General features: G+C 39.5%; 4 protein-coding genes across 6 annotated transcripts in view; 1 reads left to right on the top strand and 3 right to left on the bottom strand.

Moving 5' to 3' along the window:
* Positions 1–19,928, bottom strand: part of LOC122405757 (metabotropic glutamate receptor 1-like) — a 43,529-nt gene extending 23,601 nt beyond the window's left edge. Inside the window, exons 1-4 of one of the 3 annotated variants that reach the window (XM_043410701.1) lie at positions 19,786–19,928; positions 2,408–2,871; positions 567–730; positions 280–387 (exon numbers count right to left, since the gene is read on the bottom strand). In XM_043410701.1, the coding sequence (XP_043266636.1) occupies positions 280–387; positions 567–730; positions 2,408–2,663 (528 nt within the window). In that variant the 5' untranslated portion in view covers positions 2,664–2,871; positions 19,786–19,928. Of the gene's footprint in view, positions 1–279; positions 388–566; positions 731–2,407; positions 2,872–16,770; positions 17,297–19,785 lie in introns of those variants that run through there. The other 2 variants (XM_043410700.1, XM_043410702.1) reach the window with 2 other exon arrangements.
* Positions 17,397–21,064, top strand: LOC122405763 (uncharacterized). Its single transcript, XM_043410707.1, has 2 exons — positions 17,397–18,449; positions 20,277–21,064. The coding sequence occupies exons 1-2, from the start codon at positions 18,368–18,370 to the stop codon at positions 20,501–20,503; spliced, it is 309 nt and encodes a 102-aa protein (XP_043266642.1). The 5' UTR covers positions 17,397–18,367; the 3' UTR covers positions 20,504–21,064.
* Positions 21,065–21,726: 662 nt separating this feature from the next.
* Positions 21,727–23,820, bottom strand: RpS30 (ribosomal protein S30). Its single transcript, XM_043410706.1, has 4 exons — positions 23,704–23,820; positions 23,346–23,435; positions 22,356–22,538; positions 21,727–21,937 (listed from the first exon to the last, which is right to left on the bottom strand). The coding sequence occupies exons 2-4, from the start codon at positions 23,418–23,420 to the stop codon at positions 21,806–21,808; spliced, it is 390 nt and encodes a 129-aa protein (XP_043266641.1). The 5' UTR covers positions 23,421–23,435; positions 23,704–23,820; the 3' UTR covers positions 21,727–21,805.
* Positions 23,821–24,228: 408 nt separating this feature from the next.
* On the bottom strand, positions 24,229–25,770 carry slx1 (Nuclease slx1). The gene is made up of 3 exons (XM_043410704.1): positions 25,462–25,770; positions 25,342–25,393; positions 24,229–24,894 (listed from the first exon to the last, which is right to left on the bottom strand). Exons 1-3 carry the CDS (start codon positions 25,638–25,640, stop codon positions 24,325–24,327), a joined length of 801 nt encoding a protein of 266 aa, XP_043266639.1. The 5' UTR covers positions 25,641–25,770; the 3' UTR covers positions 24,229–24,324.
* Between the last annotated feature and the right edge of the window lie 70 nt (positions 25,771–25,840).

The following is a 25,840-nucleotide window of genomic DNA, read 5'->3' as shown; positions in this document are numbered from 1 at the left end:
GTCACGAGAGTTATTTATCACTCGGCATTATATTCGCGTCGAATTTACTGTGCTCATATGTCCCCAGAAACCAGCAACTTCGAGGCATTTATGTAAATTTATATATAAAAACAATAATTGCATATTTTGAAGGAAGATAAATTACGCATTTTGACGTCATCCAAGAATACGCGTTACGGAGATTTTACAAGATCTCTGTTATGCTCGTTATCAAAGTTCCGAACACCTTTAATGTGTTTCCGATAAATTTTCAACTCCAAATCCTCTCCGCTCGCTCACCTGAGGTATTGAGAACAGTTGGAGCAGGTTCTGCACTTGGAGGGCTGCTGAACTCGAACCAGGGCCAATGACCCCGACAATTGGAGCTTTGCTCACCGGTGACTCGGTCTACGACAAGCAGGAAGCGTTCCAATTTCAAATCGCTTTTTTTCATGAATTTATTAGGAGTTGGAATGAGTTGAGATTTTTTGAGGAGTCGAAATAAATGTGTGGAGAATCCGAAACGTTTTTTAGCAACTGGACGATAAATAGTGAATAAATTCGTTACAAGCGATTATTAAATGTACCTGGAGAACTGAATCAACTTGACAGGTGGCCGATGCACCGCTAGACGCGAGCTGAGGCTGTGTGAGCGCTGGTGTTATCGCGTCTCTGACAAGCTCGATACTTTGCTGCAGAGAAACCGGAGCGGACCAACAAGAATCCCGAGCTTCCAGGCCTAACGTCACACCTGAGGCAAATTTTGACAACGAAGATTCGTAAACGTGGAGCTTCACTTGTGCAACGTCGTTGAAAATGGGACAGATTGTCCTGGTGAGATTTTATTCTTTCATTCGAAAATTACGCTGAAGTTTGCAACGTTCGAGTCCAACGAAATGGTCTGAAAAACCTTCCAATTGTTCCAGTAACTTTACAACTTCGTTCCCTGCCGAATTTGAAATTTGCAGCTTTTCAAGCTACACCAATGATTCGGGAAATAAACAAATTACAAATGTTGCTTTCCCTCATTTCGTTGGACTCCAACGCCGCAAACTTCAACATCGTCATTCGAAAGTATTTCAACAGCATTTCAAAATATCCCGAAGCCTCAACCCTTCGTCTGTAAGCGATTTTTTGACACTGTCCCGAACCTCTCCAAATCACGGTAAAAAAATCTAAAAAAATTCCTGCTATTGCTACAAACCTTCTACTTTATGGACCAATTTTTTCCATAGTGAGGTACGACGAAAAACAGTTTTGGGTGGGACACGAATGAGCCAACGTTACTGACGAGGGTTAACATTAACGATGTATGATACAAAAGTCTAAATAATTAGAAATTTATCAAATTTGGTGATAATGTTCTTCAACATCAAGTGCGAAAACACAATTTTTTTCAAAATTTTCTTCTGCTTAGTTATCGAGTAATTACGCATTAAAGCAGATTTCTTATGCCCGGAAACGCTATGCTCATACACGTGAACTTTAATGATCGACTACTCGATAACCGTGTAGAAGAAAAATCTTAAAAAATTTGTCTTGTCAAATTTGGCACTAAAGAATATGTCCACCAAATTTAATAAAATTCTGAACTTTTTGAATTTTTTTATGTTTTTAGCATGGTTTAGCATGGCAACATTGAAGCGAGGACATGATACGAAAAATACATTAGATTTTATTATTCCAAATTAACGAATTGAAAATTTGCGTGAATCTTCTTGAATAGCGCTTTTAATTATGTGTGAAAAATTTGGAGAGGTTTCACCGCCTAGTAATCGAGATATTCATTGTTGAAAATGACAAGGTTAAACACGGGCTCTTATGGAAGCTTTCAAAAAATTGCAAACTTCAACAATAAATATCTCAATTTCACGACGGTGAATCATCGGCATATCCCGCCAGAGGATTAATACTGTCTTAAGCTTTCCGTTTAAAAAATTTTAATGTGCAAAGTTGGAAAATAGTTTTAACATAAGATACGCTTCAACCTCCTTAAGGTTCGTTTGTTCGTATCCGTGTCCGTACGTCCACGCGTGCTTGCATGATATCAAAGAATCTAAAAAAATGAAAAAGTCCAGAAACCCGTTTTTGAGTGTGTCAAAGTACAGCAGGGCTCACGGTGGCCTGATTCAATCTTGACGCGGCTCATTTGTATCGGATATTTAGATCCGAGACGTGTCCCAGGATATTTTGAGCCCGACATTCCATCGCGAGACACATTGCTCGTCGAAATGATGATTTTATTGTCACATTTCAGTAGGTTGGATAGCGAAAGCCACTTTTTTGTGTAAAATAACAATGCCCCAAGAAATTCGATGAAAAAATCGATAATTTTGGAATTTCGAGCTTTCTGGTGATTCAAAGTTCGAAACTTTAACCCTGCAACGTTTCTGCTTGCAATTGAGCCACAGAAATATTTTTGACAAACCTGGCAAAATGGTGTTATCTCGATTTATTTTGTCGAGGGTAATAAGCGCCGTTTCGACGCGTTCAATTCCGTACAATTCGCGAACAGTGCCGCACACGAGGGCCCCGTGTCCGCCGCTAGGGGCTCGGTGCACGCTGAAAAGAGCCCCTATGACGAGGTCGCCTCTGACCCGAGCTGAGGGATCGCCCATATTTACCGAGCCGATAATCACCGTCAGGAAGCTAAAAACCCTCAGAATCTCTCGGACATACGACATTTTCGTGTTTGCCAAAAATGAGCATTTGCCTCTATCACGATTTCCTCCGAAGATCCTCGGCCATTTCGCTTCCCCTGGTACCGCCGCTGCCTCAATCCCGATCGATATTTATCCTTTCCGGAATCGAGTTTTCTCTCATGATCGACGCCTCGCAGGATCGTTCGACGGAATCATTGTCCCTGAGCCTCACATTCCGCGAGACATTCATCTGCAATTCAAAATATTCAAACTGGTAGGGAGATAACCGTCCACTTGCGAAACACCCGCTATTTAATGAACAAAATTATTAAAAACGAATAATCTCATTAAATAACAAGCTAAAGTACAGTTTTTCTTTTTTTCTCAAGTTTCTGCAATTACCACAATAGAGCTTTGAGTGCACTTGACACTGTTTCAACTAATATAATAACAAAGTTGTCCAATCTTCAAGTTTCACCACTATTTCATTCTGTGATCATCAAAAATGCATCAAATTCGCGAGTGTTCGTATTAACGAACCCAGCAATTCCTCGTCTCTATTCGTTGAGTAAACGTCTGACGAATAAATAGGCAGAATAACAACCGTCCTCTTGAGGGCTCCACTCAAAAACAACGCTGCTCTCAAAAACAACGGTCCTACTCTCGAATTTGCAAAATCAATATAATCCAATATGGCTCCTCTTTCGTCATCAATAATCTGTGTTATCCGCCTACACATGACGATGCTGAAGTTTCCAACGTTGGAGTCCAACGAAATGAACGAAAAAAACCTTTCTAATACACCAAATTTTTTTATTTCACGAATCGTTGGTGGTGCAGCTTGAAAAACTACGAATCGAAAATTTGGCAGGGAACAAAATAGAAGAATTACTAATTATTGGAGAGTTTTTTTCGATCATTTCGTTGGACTCCAACGTTGGAAACTTCAGCGTCATCTACACATGTTAAAAACTAGAGACGCTATTCGTGCATAAAATAAAAATCTTCAGAGTGGAAATGTTATCGAGTAGATTTATAAGAGCCGAGAGTAATGTTGCAGCAAGTCCGAAATTCTACTCTCGCAGCGAATGTATTCAACAACAGCACTCCTCTAAACACATGTTTAAAGAGGGGAGTTGTTATCGAGTAGAGCAGTGATGAGTACAGTTATAAATAGCAGCTAGTCAACAACAGCTCCGCTCCTTAATGACTGCGGATCTGCGTAGAGAACGTCTACCCTCCTTAAAATATCTACATTGAGAAAAGAAAGAAAACATTGCAGTTGAATGGAGAAAACTCTTCCAATAACATCAATTGCTGTTGAATCAACAATTTTTTTTTTCTCAGTGTACTCCGGTGAGATATTTAATCCCCGACATCTCTGCTCATTATGATTTCAGAACAAATCTCATCGTGAGTAAAGATATTGGAGATGATGGATTATCCATGAGTGGACGTAGAGTTGTTATGAATTCCGGAGTCAAGGTTGTAGAAGCAGAGTCGTTTTCGAGTAGAGGCGTACAGAGGATGCGGTTGTTATTTTGCCAATAATTAAAAATTTTATTGTGTATCTGTTGTTGTATTAATTAATATCTATTACAATATGAATTTTCGCATCAGTGTTAATGACTCCTTATCAATGAAAACAAGTAAACGAAGCTAGTAGGCATCAGTGAAAGTTGTGGCGTTGAATGCGAGTGTCGATTCAATGGGTCAAGTGTTCTGTCTTTGGGATTTCGAGTACGACGCTGCTTTTTGTTAATATCTGGAAAATCAGAAAAAAAATGGTATGCAATGTTCAATGGTCGAATGCGTTTCTTCGTGCGTCCTTGCACGTTATCTCCCAGCACTTCGATCTCAAAACACTACGACGTTGAAGTTTGCAACGTTGGAGTTCAACGAAATGTACGAAAAAAAGATTTATAATTAATAATTTTTTTATTTCACGAATTATTGATGTGGCTTGAAAAATGACGAATTGGAAATTCGGCAGGGAAGAAAATTGGAGATTTATTAGAATTATTTGAGAGTTTTTTAAAATCACTTCGTTGGACTACAACGTTGCAAACTTCAGCGTCGTAAAACACTTGGCGCCTGCCTTGCGTGTTCCTTCAACGTTCGCCCTGATCGGAACCAAAATTCGTTGCGATTCCATCAAAAGAAATGACCGTTCGTGGCTAAAAAATGGAAAACGAAAGAAACGCGTCGGGACACGAAGGAAGAAAGGGTCGACGGCGTGTACTCGAGGCTCATTAAATTGTTACGCGTGCGCGAGGAAAGAGACAAGGGACTCGAGTCTAACGTACAATGACGTTAATTAATTCCGTCATTATATTCGAAGCACAGAGGGAATCTCGTAACAAAAGCGTGGAAATATGTTCATTGGTGTCGTTAACTCGAAGCGTTGCCTTCCTGCTTTCGCTTTCCATTTCATTTTCATACTTGAACTCTTCGATCCACGCAGACACCACAGCGAAATATTCGTCGGAAAGCTACGTCGCTGTAATCAGAATTCGGCAACACATTCATGTGCCCCCGTTGTACTTAATCGCAGCTCCCGTCTGTTTTCCTCTGTCGAAATGCAACACGTCATTCATGATCCACTAACTCGTTGGGACCACTGTTGTAAAGCGGGTTTATTCACAGCCAGCAGCAGCAGCAGCAGCAGCAGCAGCAGCAGCATGAGCGTGTGTACAGTAAATATGGAATGAGCGTGTTCCGCGGTGCGTTTTCCCTCCGCATATTCGTTCGCACGTCGCTCGCGCGCGCTGTGTACACGTAATTTACATCTCGGTTCGGTGCATCCTTTATCCCGTTCGTTACTTCGAGGCAAAGAGAGCGAAAGCTCTCTCTGTAAGCCCAGGAGAAATAAAAAAGCCAGACCGCCACGTATAATCGATTGCTGTGCGACATAAGGGCGTAAGTCGCGACATTTGCCGAGTGGAATGGCGAGTCTCTTGCGTCCCGGTGCTCCGGGCGCGAATGCACGTGCTCGCATTTCCGTTCGCCCGTTCTCATACGGGGCGACTGAAAGCTCGAGCCCCGCGGAGTCGAGGCCCGGCGAGGCCGGGAATTCCGGAGATAAAAAGCTCGGGAAATGATTATTTTCGAGCCGGCGATTGCAAAATACTGCTCGAAGAACCCGGCGAAAATTGGACGCGTCGGCTCGGAGGCACTCGAAGAGGAAAAACGCGCTTTTCTTGCGGAGCTCGCGTCGCGTCTGCTCGTCGCATTAACCCGTTGATTCGACGATCCAGAGTGGAGGGAATCGGCGAAAAAAACTCGCCCCAGGACACACTCTGCTCGGACAGAGCGATCTCGAACTCCATTGAACTCCTCGGACACCCGGTATAAACACGTTTGTGCAAACGGCTCTTTCCTCGTGGCGATTCGCGAAACAGCGAGCTTCAACGAATACGAATAATATTTCAGAGCCGGCGACATCAACGCCCTTTTTGTACCAATATTCGTGTATGTATGAAGATATAAGCTTTCAGGAAGTTGACGAGGAGCACGTGTCAATAGAGCTCGTTTTCACTTCCCCTTTTTTCATTCGCACACAACTGTATCCGAGCCTGCGAACATCGATGATAAAGCCACAAGTGTGTTTACCGGACTCCGTGCCCTGACAAATGGAGGTTGGTACGATAAACTTGATGAATTAGTGGCTCCAGCGAATTTCGTATCGATCTAATGAAATATTCGCTGCTTCATTTTCCTCGAACGTTGTTACAACAATCTCGAGGTATATTTGGACTCAATTAGGGCAGTTGGAAGACTCGCTGCGGGCTTTTTATCGACACGATTTATCGAAAGGCATCGTTTATTGATGTAATGTTAGAATAAAAAAAAGGCTTTTTCAATTCGCGAGGTCGCAATCGTTTGTTTCGCGAGGCAGTCTTTCATATGCAAAATTTAATTAACCGCCGTTGTGCTGGAGTAATGAGGAAATGTTCAATGGGCCCCGATCTCACAGTATGTTTCTGCGACGCGTATGAATGTACGCAGATTTGCAGTTGAGTTTCGAAGGGAGCATGTTCAACGAAAATTCCTCATTAATTTAAACGAACTTTCACTCCTGGTAAAAGGCTCGTGGGCTCGTCGATTTCGAGTGGAAAATCAGTTTTCCTGGTTATGATTAAACCGGTGAAGGCTGAATCGTAAATTTTGTGGAATTAAGAAAAAATGACTATTTTGATGAGCGCAAGCGTCTGAAATACGAAGGTGCAAATAATCCTGATTTTTCGCTTGCACTGACAACGAAGTTTTGATGAAACGTTCAAAGTTTTGTTGAGTGAATCAAATGAAATAGAGGAATACGTCGGCGACAAGATATTTTGGATGAATACAAAATAATTCGTTGATGTGGCGCAAATATAAATAATAATTTATACGAAAAAATGTTTTTCCGAACCATTTTTTCAAGACACTACCAAAGATCTGCACAGCTCGACAAAACAAATAATCAATGAGTGAATCAACGAAACAAATCTTGACCAAATGAATTTTGTTCGATCAACAAAATTCCGTTTTCAGTAAGCGCGCTACCGAGAAAAAAGCTTCAACGAAAAAAACGTTCCAATTCTCCGGGTTTTTTCCCTCCCTAATTTGCTACTCATAGTTTTGTGGCCTGCACGAATGATTCGTGAAATAGAGAACGAGCAAAATAACAAATGTATTTCTTCTGTTCATCGCGTTCGACTCCAGCAGTTTTCTCAGTGAGATTATTTGAGCAGTTCGATTTAAAAATACACGTTTTTGTTAAACATTTCAAAACACTTTTTCGCTTTTTTTTTATTTTGTGCTTTTTTTCACGAATTTGTTTCCTCCTTTCGGGTCAAAATATACTCAAAAAGCTTTGACCCTTTGAAATAATTCATGACTTTTACTCAATTTCTATCTCGAATATGACATCGAGTTTCCACTTCTGGCCTCGCTTCCATTCGATTTCCCTTACAAACAGTATTCGTGTCGTGTCTCTACGATTCGTTATCGATTTATAGTGAACTTTTTGAATCCTGGCTTGCAGGCAATGTTTTCTGGGCTTTTTACGAGGATTTCCGAGGCTTTTTTCCGGGAAAACCCGACAGAGATGTCGGCCCAGAAGCATGTACCATTCTCTAAATCTACAAAAAGCCTCTTCAAAAGCGCGCTCGTAAATCGCTGTATCTCGATTCGCCGTTGAGTTATAGGCTCGTTCGGAAATTCAGGATTTAAGGGGTTTTGAAAAATTGTGAGACGAAGGTTCGCAGTGGGAATATTTTATCTCCCGATCGTCCAAGTCCCGTCGGCGTCCAAAGCGTCAAGAAGCTCGAAGAATCAAACGCCAATAATTTCGTCTTGTGCCACCCGGGAAATCGATCGAAACGTTGGAGCTCGTGAATTCCGTTGCCCGGGAAAGCGTCGCTGGAAAAAGCCCTGCAAAGAGCTAACCGAAAAACGAAATTAGCGCGTCGAAGAGACACCGAAGACTGGAGGAAACGCCGGCGGCTGGAGGGGAAGGAGCGAAAAGGGCGCGATGCGTGCTGGCTCGTAAAGACGACAAAGTAGTTGGATCGGATGAAAAGTCACAGGAAAGCAGCTTTGGAAGCGAGTTTCTTCTTCCCTCGACTCCGGATCTCGGCCGGTCATTACTCCGCTTTTCTTCCCGTTGAAAAATTCTCCTTTTCGCTTTTCTTTCTCCTCTCGAAAGATCGTCTTGCCTTTATTTCTTCTCGCTTACAAACGAGACGAGTACATAACCCGTTGGAAGAGTTACCGTCTGCAAAGATAGACTGGAACGGCGGAATTACGTGTAGAGGGAGTCCCAAAAGTCACGTGGAATTCACCGCTCGTCCGAGCAGGGGCTGCCAAACTGTGTGGAAGAAAAAACTTCTCGTCCCCGTTTCTCCTACGCGCTGTCGATGGGATATTAATCAATTAGTGAAAGCTCTCTTTGCCCGGGGACGTCTCATCTCTCAAAAAGCTTCGTTATCGACCTTTTTTCATGAATATTTTCCTTCGCATACTTTGCTCGATCATTTTACTGTTTACATTATAAATTGAGCAGAACGTGTTCGGTGCACGAAAAAAAAAAAACCCCAAGTTTATTGCTGCGACAACGCTTATCCATTTTTTCTTATCTCAGCATCCTTAAAACGCTGTGAATTTTTTATCAAGAGCCATGGAATTTTAAAAGGAGCTCTGCGAGGAGACGAGGGGACGAGTCTCGATCGCAGGGACAGCGAATAAACAGGAAAAGTTTAACAAGTTGTGCATCGAGAGTGCGCTTTTGTCGTGTTCAGGGGACACAGAGTATTTTCTCAAGACACAAGGTATCGAGTGCACGACGATGAGGGACGCACCAATTTTCATTTTCTTCGATGTCGTTACCTCGAGTTTGAAGCTTTCACCTTCGATGCAAAGCTTCTGCAGTTTTAAAGCTCGCTAGTTTCGTTTAAACGCAAACTGGGGAAAGGCTGTTGGGAAAATTCTTGATTGCAAACTACCGAAAATGCTCTCCGGGTATCGATGAGTTCCCAGGGCGTTCATTCGCGTTTAGAAAAAATTCGATATTTCCGATAAAATCTCAAACGCGTGATTTCTCAGCCAAATTATTGACCTTTTTAGCATTTTCTTAGTTTCACTATATTCTCAACGCAGCAAAGTCGTTTCGAAATGATAAATTCTCATCTTTCGACTTCCGCACTGGGATTCGAGTTTAATGAAATTCCCTTCTACGTTTGCCTATATTTGAATGTTCTCGAGACGATCGTCCACGAAAATATTTGTATTTCTGGATGGATCCCAAAATTTATCTAGCCAGCTCGAAGGGGTCTATAATTTGCTGATTTATAGGCTTACCCAGAGACTCGAAGAGACTTCGGCTTGCTCCTGCTATTCGTCATAGTAAAGATAAATACACCAAACGGCTAATCGGGCTTAACGATACTCCCTACATCTGTTTTTCCTATTCAAATTCTTTAAGCCCAAGCTGAGATACTTTCAGAGTTCTCCGTTCGAAAATCCGATTTCGTAATACAAATCCGACGAAAAAATCTGTTCGAAGAATCACTTCTTAGCTTCGACGAAGTTGGGCAAAAGCTCGCTGTTCTCGATAAAGCAACGGGAATTTACGAATTAAAAAAACATACGAAGATCGCACTGAGAAAAAAAATCGTTGTAACTAAATAATGTATTTAGTTGATATTTTTGCTGCTTAATTTAACTGACATTCGCTTGCGATAAATAAGAAATAGCTCATTTATCCGAATCACGTAATTTTTGTTTATGTTAATTAACTAAACGAGTGAAACCGCAAATATTCTGTTGGAAGAACTCGAAACACTTGTTTATTTCTACTTGATACACTTTTATCATATATTTATTTGAATATCAAGCACCGAAGCATCAAAACGGTTTTGTTGAGGATGATAAATATTTTGCTGGAAATCGAATCTTACTGGTCGATTCGATACAACCCAAAATTTGTTCAAATGTATTATTTAATCAGCCAACACGATTTGTGCAAAATAAGAAATAATTTTGATAGATTTTTCCTTCGTGTAGCTTAACCAAAGCTCATCGATGACGAACCAAATAAATTGTCCATACAAATGTCTACCTCGAAAGAAAAGTTGAGTATATTTTGTATCATTTTGTCGATTGAGCCGAAGGTTTTCTTACCACGACGCAATCTGCGGAGATTCAATGTACAATTATTTTCGTAGGAACGAAACAGGACGTTAGAGTAACCCGAATATTTTGTGAAATTTAATAAATATTTTGTCGTGCGTGGGGGACTAAATATTACAGTTAAATTGAACATTTTTCAGGTGTTTCAGCCAAATTTTTATCTCAGTGCGAGGCAGTGAAATTTGAGTCCGCAACGAAAAATTTGGCTGCCGATGCAGTAAAAGTGCGGTGAAAAAAATTCCTCCGAATCTTGTACATTTAAATAGGAAAATTTGTAAACTCTGATGAAAAACTGAAGTTGGATGATTCGGCGAAACGTCACAAAGTTGATATTTTTCGCGCCAGAAAATCGACATTTTTGCTGTCTCCATTCTGAGTGTCTCAGGGGATCGTCGGACCAAATAAAATGTGACGCGAGGCGAGAGATCATCGGATTCTTTTCTCGTCCGAGTGTCATGGGTCCGTTCGAGAAGGTGCTTCATCGGCGAAAATCCCAAACAGAATAAAATTTTCTTTCCTGAAGGCCTTAAAGACATAAACATTCGAAAGAATGTTAGAGAAAAAGCGTAATTCGTGGGATTTTTTTAACTCCGAGCGAATATTAATCTTTCCGAAATTCCTCATCGCCTCTGTGGACTAGAAAAAATTTTGGTGCCGCGAGGAAGGAGAGCGCAGACTTTTTACAATCCACATTCGCTTGTGCGTCAAAAAGATAAGCTCCCGGTTTCAGCATCTTCCTCGAAATGCGTCAGATCGCGTTGGAGTATTTCGATCGTACTTCGCTTGCAACCAAATTTTGTAGCACTTCGTTCGAATTGTTTTCCTTCGTTTTTTTCTTATTCGAATCAACGTTTATTCATAATTTTTAATTTTTCGTTCCGTGGAGCATGATAAAGGAAAAGTTGAAGTGAAAAATGTCGAGGGTCCTGGCAACGAAAAAAAAAAAACAATCGCGCAGTTCCACGGTTTTCATTCCCTCAAACGGCCCTGCAAGCTGCATGCCTTTCGCAATGAAAACCTGCTGTTTCAAGCTTTTTTCCTTAATTACTCATCATCCAATGTAATTTAAGTAAAACTGACTGGAGAACAGACTCGTTCATGGAAACGCCCACAGTGCGTAGCCAATTCAACATTTCGGATTTCACCAAATATTTATATATTTTATGCTAGCTCTACCGAAATTATGTTTCGCTCCGCGCGCCCGGAGAGCGCTGCGAATATATTTAACGTGCTTTCTTTCAAACGAGACGTCATGTAAGCTTTTCCCATCAAGTGCACCGCCACGGCACGTTCCTGTCAGTTTTTTAATAGACCTCCCTTACCGAGCAAATTTAAATATTTATTTAGTCGAAATTTCTTCTCCGGTGGGAGTAAAAACTTAACTTTGGTCTTATGCTCACCCTCGAATTTTCTTCAACAAAATGACGATTCGATGAATAATTTTTAACGTCACCTCGGGTGGCGCCGGATTTTTTGCGATTTTTTAAAACATTTTTAAAAATGAAATTTTGTGCTTCGAAGCCCGAAAATCCTTCAATTTTGAATGTTTCTGTGTGATTTTAGTTCAGGCGATAGCCACTGCTTTACACATAAAAAGGCTCTTTGGTTTTTTGAGCTCGGATAAACCGACGCCCCGGAATCGTGGAGACCTTGAAGAAACGTATGGGTTCCTGCTGAGTAGTTTTACACCGAATCTACCCGAGATGGCAGAGTTAAAAAATTCTGTTATATAGTCGAAATGCCAGTGAACGAACCCTAATAAATTCAAAAGTCTATGTTTTTTTTCCTCGCCGGAAAAAAATCGCGAAAAAACTGCGAGAAATCCGGGCGCCACGCGGGGTCACCGCCTTAAAGTACAACGTCAAAATTTTCTCAGAAAAACTTTTTCTACAGCCGAAAGTTCGCACTCGATAAGTCCGACGTGAGAAAATTCAACGCGAAGAAATTTAACGTGCAACGTAAAACCCGATGGGTTGATCTCTCGTCGCGTCCTACATTCACCTCGAGGACGTGGCATAATAGTCGCTCGATGTACTCGCGAAGCAAAACATCGGACACTCCCACATGAGGCTAATCAGGTTTGTTCGCGAGCCTTCCATCAAATCGAAAGAAGCTTGGATCACAAGGAACGATAGAAAGGAGCGGAAGTGAAATACTCGCACTGAAATTGGTTGGAATGAGGACCGAGTAAGAGTTTGCGTTCCGTTGCTGCGTTCAAAGAACGTTCGAAAGGAATCGCAGAAGCCCTTTCGCCTGATTCTGTCCATTCTGACAACTTTCCTCAAAACAACTCTCGTTCACTTTGTTTCAATGTTTACAATATTTGCTGGGAAAAAATTGCGACACAACGAATCCAAATCCTCGCCAATTTTCTCTGTCAATATCGGGGCGATGCAAAAAAATCGATATTTTTTTTTTCTCGGAGTTCCAACGGTTGGTAACATAAAAAAAAATGATTTTTCCAAAATTGATGATTAAAATATTTTAGATTGTGTTCGAGCCACTTTTCCATATTTTCCGGTTTTTTTTCTCAAAAATCGCGGAGCAAAAACTTTCTTTTTGACCTCATAAGGGAAAGTGTTTGAACAACTGTTTTTCCAAAATACTTTCACCCCTTGAAAGGACGACAAAAATAGACATTTTTAGTCCCACTTTTTTTAATCTCATAATTTACAGCTAAATATAGAGAAAAAAAAGGAAATAAATTATGCAAGGTAGGCTTAACATTTTTTTGAGAGTGACAAAATTTTATTAGGTTTATGATTCCACTGAGCACTAACACTTTCCGCTATGAGAGCAAAAAAAACAGTTTTTTCTTCGCGAAAATATGGAAAAGTGGAAAAAAACAATCTGAAATTTTGGGAAAATCATTTTTTTATTTAAATGTACTAACCGTTGGAGCTCCGAGAAAAAAGGTATCGATTTTTTTTGCATCGTGAATAAATGGGAGGAGAGACGAATTGCTGACAACGGGGTCAGCGGTGTATAGGGATCTTATCGAAACTTCGACATTTTAATGGTGCAACTCCCCGAGCCACATTTACCCCGAGGAAAGCGGCTCAGTGCAGCCGACTTTTTAAATACCCAAACTTTATAACGATAAGAAATGAAAACTTGGAGGAACGTGTGGATCGAAGTGAACAATTCGATACTTCTCAAGCGCAGATTTCAATGCTGCGCAATTTCGATTATCGAGGCTTCGGTCTAGCAAACTTTGGAGAAGGAAAAATCGAATGACAACATTTTTGAGTTCCATTCACTCGTCAACGTTACTCAAAGTTTCGAGCAAAATGACTTTTAATCGCAATTTATTATTGACTGCACTGGAAACGAAATTTTGTTGATCCAACTAAATTCATTTGGTCAAAGCTTATTTTGTCGAATGAACCATCGATTATTTGTCATTTTTATGCCACAGTTGAGGTGCACAAATCTTTTGTTGTATCTCGAAAAAATGGCTCAAAAAAACGTTTCGTTTCCTCCAAATATTTCGATCTAAATTATTCGTCCTATCGAAACAACGAACAGAATATTTTTTCATCGCACAATGCTTCGTAAAAACATACAAACTTTTTGTCTGAACAACAGAACGAAACTGTTAAAAAGGTCAGTACAGTTATAGTCGACTGGCTTAAAATCGTTTATAAGAATATGAAAAATGCTCTTGACAGAAAAATAGACTCATTCATTCACCACATAATTGCTAAGTTCTTCGTAACAATCGGTATCTTTGGACACGTGGGAATGAAACACGAATTCGAAATGTGATACGTTCACATTGCAAAAAGCAACGACGAAAAAACAACTCTTTCTTTAAAAAAAATGCAAAGTGAGGAAAAATAAAATATCAAGAGACAGTTTTGTTCGCGAACCTCGAAGAACGAAGTTTCTCAGTATTATAACTCATTGATAAATTGAATTTGAAAATAAACACAATTGTATTCGATTCAGGCCCCAAAATTTCGAAATGCACTCAAATTCGCGAAGACGAAAAGGCCTTTGTGCGCTTTTGAAGAAGAACTACAACGACGTCCCAGCAAAATAATTAGCCGGTGTATTAAGGTATTACTGGATGGCCAGTCGATAAATTGTACCTGACCGGAATTTCCGTACTTCGTGATGCAACAAAAATCTGAAAAAATTCAGCAAAATTTGTAAAGTTATGAGCTACAATTATCAATAATAATATTGCCGAAAAGTTATTAATAAATTGTTTAAATAAATAATTTTTTAACAATTTTACAGTAAACCCTTGCTTTTTTTTACGAATCGAATGTGCGCATTTTTCTGAATGCTCATGATTTTTTTCAGAATTTTCGTCGACTTTTGAAATTCCCTTTTTCAAATTTTTCAAGTGGCTCTATTTGGACATTTTTGATCCAGTATTCTTGAGACTTTTCAAAACTGATGGTAAATATGTCTTCTAAAACATATCCAAAATTCAAATTAAAAAAAATTTTATTCAACATTTTTTCAAGAAATTTCAAAAATCCACGAAAATTCGGAAAAAATTCACGAGCATTCGGAAAAATACGCACATTTGATTCGTAAAAAAAAACAATAGGTCACCGCAAAATTACTGAATAATTAATTGTTTAAACAATTTGTTACTAACTTTTGGGCAATATTATTGTTGATAATTGTTGTTCATAACTTTCCAAATGTTGTTGAATTTTTTCAGATTTTTATTGCGCATCACGAAGTACGGAAATTCCAATGAAATACAATTTTTGGTCGAGCTATCCATCCTTAACGAGTTATACCTTAACGAAGCGTATTTGCTGAGCCAGAGTCTCACTCACGAGCCAAATCATCGAGACTCGATTTTCGTGTGTTTCGATTCTTGCTCTGCCTTTACGTGCTCGATTGTTCAGGCATTTGTTGCGTCAATTGTGAGCTTTGGGTGGGTCGAGCGCTGCTGAGCGAGTCGTTTTTCCCCTTAATTTTATGCGGCCAACGGCGACGAGAAAACTAGCGATTCTGGCGCAGCCTGTAGACGATATTACGCGAGTTTTGCAAGCAGCTATCTCGCGAATGCTACTCGAGGCACCCTTCGCGTCTCCACAAGCTGCGAAGTACGTTCGTCTCTTATCGAGGCTCGTGGCACATAAACCCGAAAATATAAACATACCGGGTCGCTTTGAACTTGAACCACATTCGGCCTCCGACGCTTTCTTTGCTCCCTCTCCGCCGCTCGTTGCCTGCAATTCCCTAAAGAATTTCATCCCGTGAATTCAACCCTTCTGCCTTCGCGAGATGAATTTTGGCCGGAAATAGAAACGTCAATTTTCACGATTCTTTCAATTATCGTCTTCTTCAATTTCACGTGAGACGCTTCCTTCGATTTTCAACTGCCTCGTGGAGCGCGTCGAAACCCACCTTTTTTGATGGAACACGATCAATGAATGTTGCAGAATTTCCCTCCTGGTTCAATGAAATCCGACAATTTCGCGACCGACTTTATTCCACTCGGAAAATCCGATTTTTTATTCCGTCGTTACGAACTGAAAAAGCCTCGGAATTTGCGATCCTTAAATCTTTCTTTCAATTCATTTTATAATAATTTACAATAAAAAGGAAAGAAAAGACGATTTTTCTATTTTTACATTCTGAGCGGAAATTCGTCTGCACATTTTCGAGTCCAATCTAATCGGTTGCGAACTAATTAAATCTGCTTCAGTCACGTAGATTTTGGCAAATTCATAAACTCATGAAAAACATTTCATTTTTTTTCTACCACGGAAAAGTCCTCTCCAAAAAGCAGCGGCGGACTATCGCTCGTGTAAGTGAATCGGACTCATTTTGCACTGTCACGGTGACAGGTGAAACGTGAGCTTTTACCGTAATTGGCTTGAAAGCTTGCCATTTTTATAATTATCTTCGTCCGATTAGCAAGCTTGTATTTGGCGAACGATTGTTCCAATAAAAATTTCAGTTAACTTGGTGAAATAATAATTTATAGAGGGAAGAATATACGACTGCGACGAATTAATTGGGAAATCTAGCGATTCACGTTGAAATTGGAATAAACGATCGTAAATTGGAATAAAAATATGAATTTATTGGAGGGCAGCGAAAGCCAAAACGCAGGTGAAACGACTCTTGCCTCCCGGAACGTTTGATGAACGTAAAACATTCGATCATTGAAGCGCAATGCGCCGCATACTCGAGGGAAAAAACACACGGCCGCAAAAGCATGCAAATTAATTTTGCACACTTAAGCCATGCGTGCATTTCACCCTCGCGGGACGATACCCCGAGCAGGTTGAAAGTTTCATGTCTCTTCGTCGTATCGTGACGAAACACGGGGAAATTTAATGAGGCCCGGAATTACACTGGCAAAACGTCGCCTTTTCTCGTTACGAAAATTCCGAATCGTTCGATTCGGATTTTCCGTTCGGAAAAAATAGGAAAAAAAATGTTCATTGATGATACGAAAATGTATTTTCGAGGAGATTAAAACGAAAAATCTTACGTGCGATCGCCTCTTTCCTCTTTCTCAAACAGCACAAATTTTCGTATTTTCACTTTTCATTCTCACTCATCGATCGAAACATGATCGATTACTCGTGCCTCTCAAAATTACCGAGTTTTGGGAGCCTCGAGAAGTTGCGACGCTTTCAACACCGATTTTATGATCGCAGATCGACGCAAGAATTTTGTAAACGTTTATACTGAAATCGAGAGAAAAATTTGTAATCTTTCAGTTTTTCAATTGAGAAGAATTCAGCCAGAGTTCAGCGTCTTTCAACTTCCAACGAAATTCAAACGGATTTTCGATTGCCAGTTAATTTGGAACATACAAAATTTTGGCGAAATTTCAACTGAATTAAAGTTTAAACGGCAAAGGAAAAATGGACGTTTGTTTGAAAAATGTGAACAAAAACTGGATGAAAAACTGGCTCGAAGTAAATAAATCGCGCTACGATAGTACGCCGCGGACGCGGCGTTAAGCGAGTGGCCGTGTGTCGCGCGAGGTTCAAACTGTTCTTCGGTTCGTCCTCATGCAAAATCCACCGTTGGAGATCCAGCGAGCAAGTTGCGCGCGTCTGTTTTCTCGTACGTCTGCTACGCTGTGTATCGTGCGTACGCGCCAAAGGCTTTTTAACCCGCGCGAATGCGAGGAGCCACGCGAGATAGCCGGGAGCACATGCGCTGGGATAGCGCGTGGTTTTTACCCTACGCAAAGATCTCGGAAGTTTCCAGTCGAAGCTTATCGGAATTTGCATCGCGCTGGAAACTCAACGGCAGAGTTTTTTCATCAAAATCTCCGGGTTTTTTGTTCGTCCAGTGAAGTGTCACGTTCCGTAAACACTAGACGCGAAGAGGGATCGTCGAAGCCGCGTACAAAAATGGCGCTTGTTCTGAACATTGCAAACCACGTGAAGAATGAAAATCGTGCAGCTGAGAAAATCTTAACGAATTACATAAACTACGGGTTTTCAAAATCGAATCATTCCGTAGGAATAATCGTCCGGAGGAACATCGCCGTTAAAAATAAGCCGCTACGAACGTAACCTAGAAGAATTCAACGAAAAAGCAACTGACGATAAAATCTTCGACGTTTACTACTCGTGCAAGTAAAAGTGCGGACAATTTTCTTGCGCCTGTTCCAGGCGCGGACTGCGTGTGAAAAAAAAATACATGACGTGTGTGAGTGTGTTGATATATAAGCATAAAAGACGGCGTATAAAATAACTTGGAGATTCGTGTCCGAGGCTGCGGCTACGATTGTAATTGATTCAGTCGATATACAGCAGTCTGAGCAAGCGGTCATCGTCGAGTGGATTGCCCAAACGTGTTCTCACAAAGCCGTGTATAAATATTATTTCACAAAAATAAACGAAATCAATAAAGTATCGTGCGCAAAGTTTTGTTTAAATTGAATTTTTGTTTCGTGCTCGTAATTAAATACTCTGCACCGAGACGTTCAGTGGCTTATTTATACAGCAAAAGAGATAGTCGCCGCGGCGGGTCAATCGGGCATCGTGCAAGTTTACGTTGCGCTTGTATATATTTATGTATGTATATTTATATACATAATAATAAAGCACGTTGAATAAATTGACGCGATGCGCAACGTCGATCTGCCCACTGTAATTTTGCTCTTGGGAATAACGATGGCGAGGACACTTTCGATCGAACCGAATCACGGTGAGCACACAACTTACCAATTTGCGTCAATGTGTCATTTTTACATGTGGACAAACAGCGCTCCGGTCATTTCACGCCGAGTCTCTCGCGATCTTTTTATCAGCATTGGCCAATCGAAACGATCGGGAATATTGCGTAACGAAATAAAAATAGTGAGGGACATTAATATTTTATGATTTATTTCCGTACTTCGTACGAGGAGAGCTGTACAATCAACGGTGCAGTCAATAAATAAAGCGAATCATTTTTCATCACTCTCTTTCGAATATTTTTGAGAACATTCTCGATCGATGTTTGTGGCCTTCGAATAAGTCCCCTGACTCTGGTTTTAATGGACGATTTCCTACTAGGAAATATCGAGGCGAGGGCGAGTGAAAAATGACTCGAGAATCTTCATTAATTTCGATGTAGTGGCGAAGAGTCAAGGAAGTTGAGAATTTCATTGAAATGTCGCGCAATTATCTTCGTACTAAGATGAGGGGGAAAATGCAATCATTGGTGTACGTCGTGAGCATGGTTTTTTGCGATAAACTCGATGACAGCACACTTCCCGATTTTCCTTCTTCGTTTCGAGATCAAACGTCTCTTTATTCCGGTCTTTTCGTCGTTATTACTCCGTGGTTTGTATATATAGTTTTTTTTAATCGTTCCTTCAAAGATAGCGCGTAAAAATACACACAATTTGCAAAAGAGGAGAAGAAAGAAAATCCGAAGACAGGAGAAAGTCAAAGAAGAATATTTACAACGGCACAGACATCGAAAAATGTATAAACGCACGGATTCACTCGAAAGATCAACATCCGCGTTTTAAAACCCAATAATAAGCAATTTCCGTATTCGATTATTTACTCAAGTGTTGCTGCTGCGATCTGCTTCATTCTGATCATTGATGGAAAAATTCAGGATATTGAAAATATCTTCGTTGCTAGGCTGAAGATCGTTCACAATGTGCATTACTCGACTATTATTTGATTTCTTTATGCCAATGTCAATTTTCACGGTTTCGATATTTTCACATAAATTCTGTGGATTATCAGCTGTTTACAATTGTTGAATATTATTTTTGAAAATTCAGCCGTCATCGTGTATTTCGGCGTCCATTTCGTGACGTCTACACATTAATAGGTTAGGTTACACCATCTGGATCGTGAGAATCAACAGCGTCTCGTTAGAAGCATGCCAAAGATCGCGGAATTCCTTAAAGAAAGGTCTTTTGAATCTTTTCTTTCCTATATATCAACCGTTGTCGAGATATTATTTAATTAGTGGATAGTCGATTATACGGGTCGGAGAATTGGCGCGAAAGGAGGAACGCGCGGGATCGGTTGTCACTTACCTACAAAAATCTCACCAACGCTCCAGAGCAAAATGACAATGGACTTTTCATCTCGAAATGTTGCGGATGTAGGGACTTTTTCGAAATGGAACAAAACTTTCGGTACACCCGACATATTCGCAGAACGCTATTGAAGTTCACTTGAAGCAGAACCACCAAACAAGGTGTTAAAAATAGATGCGATGCACAGAAATTGTGTGGTGGTGGGGCGGGCGGGGGGGGGGGGGGGCGTGAGATACGAGACTCTCCAGCAGCGACGACGGGGACGACACCAATTAGTATATGAAGTTTTCGAGAGTATTACAAAAAAAAGAAGTTTCACTTGGAACGAAGATCAAATTTTCGCTCGAAGTAGAATCCTCCATTCCTCCGTTCTTCAATTAACCACTTTGCCAATAACCCAAACAAACCGACATAAGTAAAAAATCATCAGTTTTCATCGACCAGAATTTTAGTTTTCTAATATTTTGTTTTATTATTTGTTGTAACAGACAAACCTTGCATAGTCGGTGACGCATGGGCGGAAGACTGCAGAAGCTGCGTCTGCCTTGGAACGAGAGTGGCGTATTGTCGTCCGACGTTTTGCGCTTCGAAACTTACACGGGCTTTGGACACTTGCAAGGAGGGTGAAAAAACTAAAGTCGGATGCAATACCTGCATCTGCCGGAAGAACAAACGCATATGCTCCAAGAAACATTGTCCGAAAATTTCGACTTGATATAAAAACTTGTACATGAACCTAACCTCCGATAATATTTATCCAAATTTATAACAGGAAAGTTTTCCTAAATTTTTTCATAAAACAAAACCCCGACGAGTGGTCAACTTCGAGCGTCAATAATTCGTCGATTTTTAAAAATTCCATATCTTTCCGTCCAAAATTCAACGTTGAATACAAATTGCAGAAGGAGAATCCACTGTTCCCCTTCAACTCTGGGACACTCTGTATATATCCACGCTTTCAACCTTGTAGGTTTTAATCCAAACAAAATGCTAGTGTATAATGTACGTCTGTACCTACATTTCTACGTCGTTGTATTCCTCGTGAACTGTTTTAAGCTCAAGGAGTGCACGAGTAACCACTGAAACTTCTCATCCCTATTAATTTCGAGAAAATACAAAGCAAGTGTCTCTAAAGAAGTCACTGCGGCGAGTTAGAGAGGAAGGTCAAGATCGACTAGACGAGTGAAAAAAGCATTTAAATTTCATTAAAAAATGTATTTTTTTATTATTCTGTAAAGACTGAAAATCTACTTGAAATAAAATATTTTATCATTTGTTTCCTTATTATTGTTGTTTTACTCTCAGGTCGAAGTTCGTATAAACTTGCCCACGATTACATACACAACTGGTTTTCCTGATAAGCAATTCCATTTTACGCTATCTCAAAACCTGAAGTTGCGGTGAACGTCGAGAGAACGCGCGATAGGAAGTTCAGTTAGTTTGAGTGTTCGGAATAAGGGAATTGTCGACCTCTCACGTGGTCCAAACTCTCCAAAAACATAGTCCTCGTTCTACGAGGATTTTACATTTTGCTTGAGGTCATTGTTGACCTACAGAACTCGGGCAAACTTGTAGAGACTGATTACTTTAATTTTCTGGTTCTTAAGCAGAAAATTATCTCGCTTCTATTGTTTTTTATTATTTTTTTTTTTAGTTTCAACTCTCCGACCATGTTTTTACTCATTTTCAGATACTTTGAACGAGGAAGTTTTTCTGCCTTGAAAATATTTGCTCAAATTATTTCTTCAAATTTTTTGTAAGTAAAAAAAAATATTTTGTCGATTCGTTGATCAAGAATTTGGGTTTCTTATAATTAGTGGGAAAATGCAATATTCGATTTTTTGAATGGTAGAGATCCTCCGATAATTAAAAATTCGATGTAAATGAAAAAAAAAATGGCAAAATATATATTTATTGTAATAATTATAAACCTTTGAATTAACGGGATGTTTTCGTTTATTTTAGCAAAACACGTTTTACATCAGATAATGGATCGTTAAACTCATTAAACGTGTGTTTACGTGTTAGGGTTGGCGTTGGGTCCGCGACGACGTCCGTACGTCTGGACGACGGTTACGAATCGGCGGTTGTACTGAATACGCCTCTTGGCGCGCCCAGTCTTCTTTTTGCTTTTCTCTTGTTTCTCAACCTGCAAAATTCAAGAAACGGACTCGAATTAGGTTTAAGGGTCAAAAAGTGTTCAGTTTCCGTCATGTAAATCGCGTTATGGGGTCCCAAAGCTTTGTTACTTCATGTTATATGTTTTTTCGCTTTAGCGTTTAGCCTTGCCCCAATAATCGGTAATGAGTGATCATAAATAAATGTTGCAGATTGATGAAAAGTCAAGTCCGTGAAGGAATCGAGACTTCACTTTAACCTGCTGTTTATTCTAGCACAGTTACATTACCATCATTTGTGAAATGTCAAACAGCGGTTTAGATCATACCGTGCAAAATTTGTTCTCATGACCGAAATATTTCTTTTACAATGCAATGAAAGAGTTTTAAGAGCCTTCTGATTATGAGAAAATGTGGATTAACAGAGTTGGTATTATTCATAATATTTACCTTGGGCGTCTGTCCCTTGACTTTGCCAGCACGAGCCAAAGATCCGTGAACTTTACCTCCCAACAGAGGTACAGTCATTTCAAGAACATCACTGGTAAGTTCCGAAACGCACAATTCGTCGCTCAGCGGTACACCCGCACAGTGGAGAGTGAAATCAGCTTCATTGTCTAAACCGAACCTTGCCTGCGCATTCATAAATAAATGGAAACATGAAAAATCAAGTGAAAAATGTCAAAGTTGTTACCATCACAAATTCTAGTAATGATTCAATCATGTTTTTGATTCGCTATTTGTCTTACTGTTTTTTTTTTATTAAAATTTTCATCTCACACAATCATTAATCAAATAAAATTTTCAAATTATTTGACCAAAGTTTCATTGGAGCAAATATCAAATTATTGAGGTTTGAGTTCTACAGCCCAATTGCCGTAAGAATACGGAAAGTCTGGGAGTTACTGGATCCCAGGTGTACGAAAACGGTTAATTAATCGAGCTTCTGTTTCATCTTGATAGTTTGTGCGTGATAAAATATAGTTTTGATATTTAAAGGTGAAAATTTTTTAATTTTCGAACCCGGTACACCATGGATGGAAATCTAAAAGACAAACGCTATATCGGAATGTACTCAATTCTAAGAATATTTAATAATGCGGTATGACAAAAATATTTTTTAGGTTCTTAGGCAAACTGCTTTTGACAAGTCCAAAAAATAATTAATTTTCATCATTTTTCGGATTTTGTCTGTGTTAGTAGTTTTCAATATTTTAATTTGTGATATTGAATCATCACTAAAATTGATAAGAATTAAATGAGTGTTTGAGATCTATGATAAGACGATAAAGAAATTTCTATCTAACGTCACCCTGAGATCTCAAGTTTGATTTTGCATTATTGCTCGTTCCGACACTGCGTGTAATGACAATTGTCGGTTTATCATTATAATGCATGGAAGATGGAGAAGCCACGAGAAAAAAATTATATTCACGTTACCTTGATTTGTCCGATGGTCTCATGACCCTCGCACTCGATAACGTGGGTCTCTTGCCCGCGAATTTGCAACTGCATCTTGTCTGCGTTTTTCTGAAATGAAGAAAAACGATTGAAATGAGATCACTTGGATAATTATTAATAAAAAATCGATGACTCCGTGTTGTTAGAGTGGTTTGAGAGTAGCTTGTCACACGTGCGTTCAGAGTCATCGACATTTTCAAGAAATCGTGGTGAATTCGTTTCGACAATTTTAACAACAATTCCGGTAATTAACTTCAATAATGGTCACAATTAATTCTGTAATTTGCGGTTGAGATTTAATCCGATATTTAACGAGAGCATCTTGCAAATGCCTCACCTCGCTTTCGTGGGTTATGTCGTAAAGACCGAAACAGGAAGTTCGGCCTTTCAAGCGGAAGTCAGTGCCTCTACTAACGACTCATAACGCATGACGAATTTTATTGATTTGTGGGGATTACACTTGTATGATGGGTTGTTTAAATTCTTTATTTTGAAAGTTATATTAATTAAATTCGTTAAAACTCTGTTCTAGTGAACATATTACGTTGCATAAAAACGACAATTTAGACCTACATTTGAGTCACAAACCACCATGCTTACGAAGTTTTTCAGCCAATCAGAAGTCTCGAATTCCTGTAACCCCTGTAACTATTCGACCGAAATATACGCGCGATTTATGATTGGCTTGTTTGGAAGTTCCACAAGGAATACGAGAATGTTGCATGGAGAAGTAAATTTCAACCGCGACTCTACGATATTGAATCAAAACGGAAATTCATATTCCAATGGGCTTGAGAAATCTGCGACCTCAAAAAATGGTTATAAATATTTGTACATCAAATAACCGCAATACAAAAACAAATCATACAAAAATAAACTTTATTTCCTATCACAATATATAACCATGATGAATTGCAGAAAATCGAGTGTGCCATTATCGACACATGAATAAAAAAAATTAATCTGAATCATCGAAACTATCTTCGCTCTTATCGTTGTTTTTCAAATGAATATAGCAGCCGATTTTTTTTCTGATTAAATCACCCCAGAGGACGTTAGTTCCACAAGCTGGACAATTGCCTTCAACGGGCAGAATACTACTTTCTGCAAAAACTTTTGCAAGACAAAAAAGATGTGCCATGAGGTGACAGTTGGCTTGTATACAAGTGATTTTTTCCTGTGGAAAGACACAAGTGTGGCAGAGCGAACAGAACATAATGTCCTGATCGGTGACCTCACAAGAATCTTTATTTATCTTTTTTGAGCCTTTGCTTTTGAGACTTTTAGAAATAACTTTACCATAGCTGATTGGCATGTGAATCGGAGGTGTAACGTCTCTAGAATTACTGAGGAAAAATTCATAATCCAGCCATCTTATGGTCAATGGCAAACGATGCCAAGGACCGACGTTCAGCATCTCTGATAGAATAGAAAGTCGGTATTGGAATACAGTTTGCTTAGAGCTTTTCTTTTTAGGTACGTGCCGAAGACGTCTACTCAAATGTGGATGCTGCCATGCCCATTCGAACTGAAATCATAAAAATGAATTTTTTGTACAGCGAGTCTGCTAGAAAACACGAGTTTTAGAATATTCAAAATAAAGATAGAAGTCGCAAGTCACACTCACTGTGTTGCAAGACATAAGAGTATGAAATCCCCAGTGACTTTAGTATGATGTACTTCAGAAATGGTCAAAAACAAACCCATTGCCCAAAACATCCATCGAAACGTCATTAAAAATTGTCAAAAAAAAATTATTCATTCTAAAAAATAGTTAATTTTATATTGATGTGACATGCCTCGTAGGAGTTTCTGTTTACGAATTCTTCTCGATTTTCATGTATCGGCTAGAATAATAAAAAATTTTCAAGATTCTCTTTATTGGAGATAAAAAATTCTTATTTAAAAACACGACAAAAATATTTTTAGATTTAACAAAAACAATCCTCCACTCATCTTATTATTATTTACCTACCCTCAGAGCTGATGTAGAGTTGGGAAATCCATGAACAATGAGGACCATAATCCTACGAACAAACATTCAAGGTTATTATAATTCATTGGAACTCTATCCAAGTAGAAAAATTAAACTTGCCAGGGTCCTCTATTACTGGTTCTCCAAGCACCTCCGAATTGTTTTCCTGCATTATGTTGTTTTATCCTACGTATCGGATTAACTGTATATCCAATATAAGTTCTACCTTTGTACATTGGATTTTTACAATATAACAAATAAACTCCGAAAAAGTGTTCAACCACTTCCGGTTGCTCCATTTCTTGAAATTGACTATTCTAATCACAAATAAACAATTGTTTACATTGGGTTAAAAAGCCGGTCGAACCGCCATGTTGAAAATTGAAACAATAAGTTTAAAGAGACAGACTCTCCGGAAACGGGATATTCCCGAAGGCATAACCGGAAGTGACGGTTTTTCATTGCCAAGCGCCAAGCCCTTGCGCCAAGCCAATAATGA

Source organism: Venturia canescens, chromosome 2 (assembly GCF_019457755.1).
Source record: "Venturia canescens isolate UGA chromosome 2, ASM1945775v1, whole genome shotgun sequence".
Taxonomy (NCBI): domain Eukaryota; kingdom Metazoa; phylum Arthropoda; class Insecta; order Hymenoptera; family Ichneumonidae; genus Venturia; species Venturia canescens.
The sequence above is the reverse complement of the archived record's forward strand: the minus strand, read 5'-3'. Positions and strand labels throughout refer to the sequence as shown.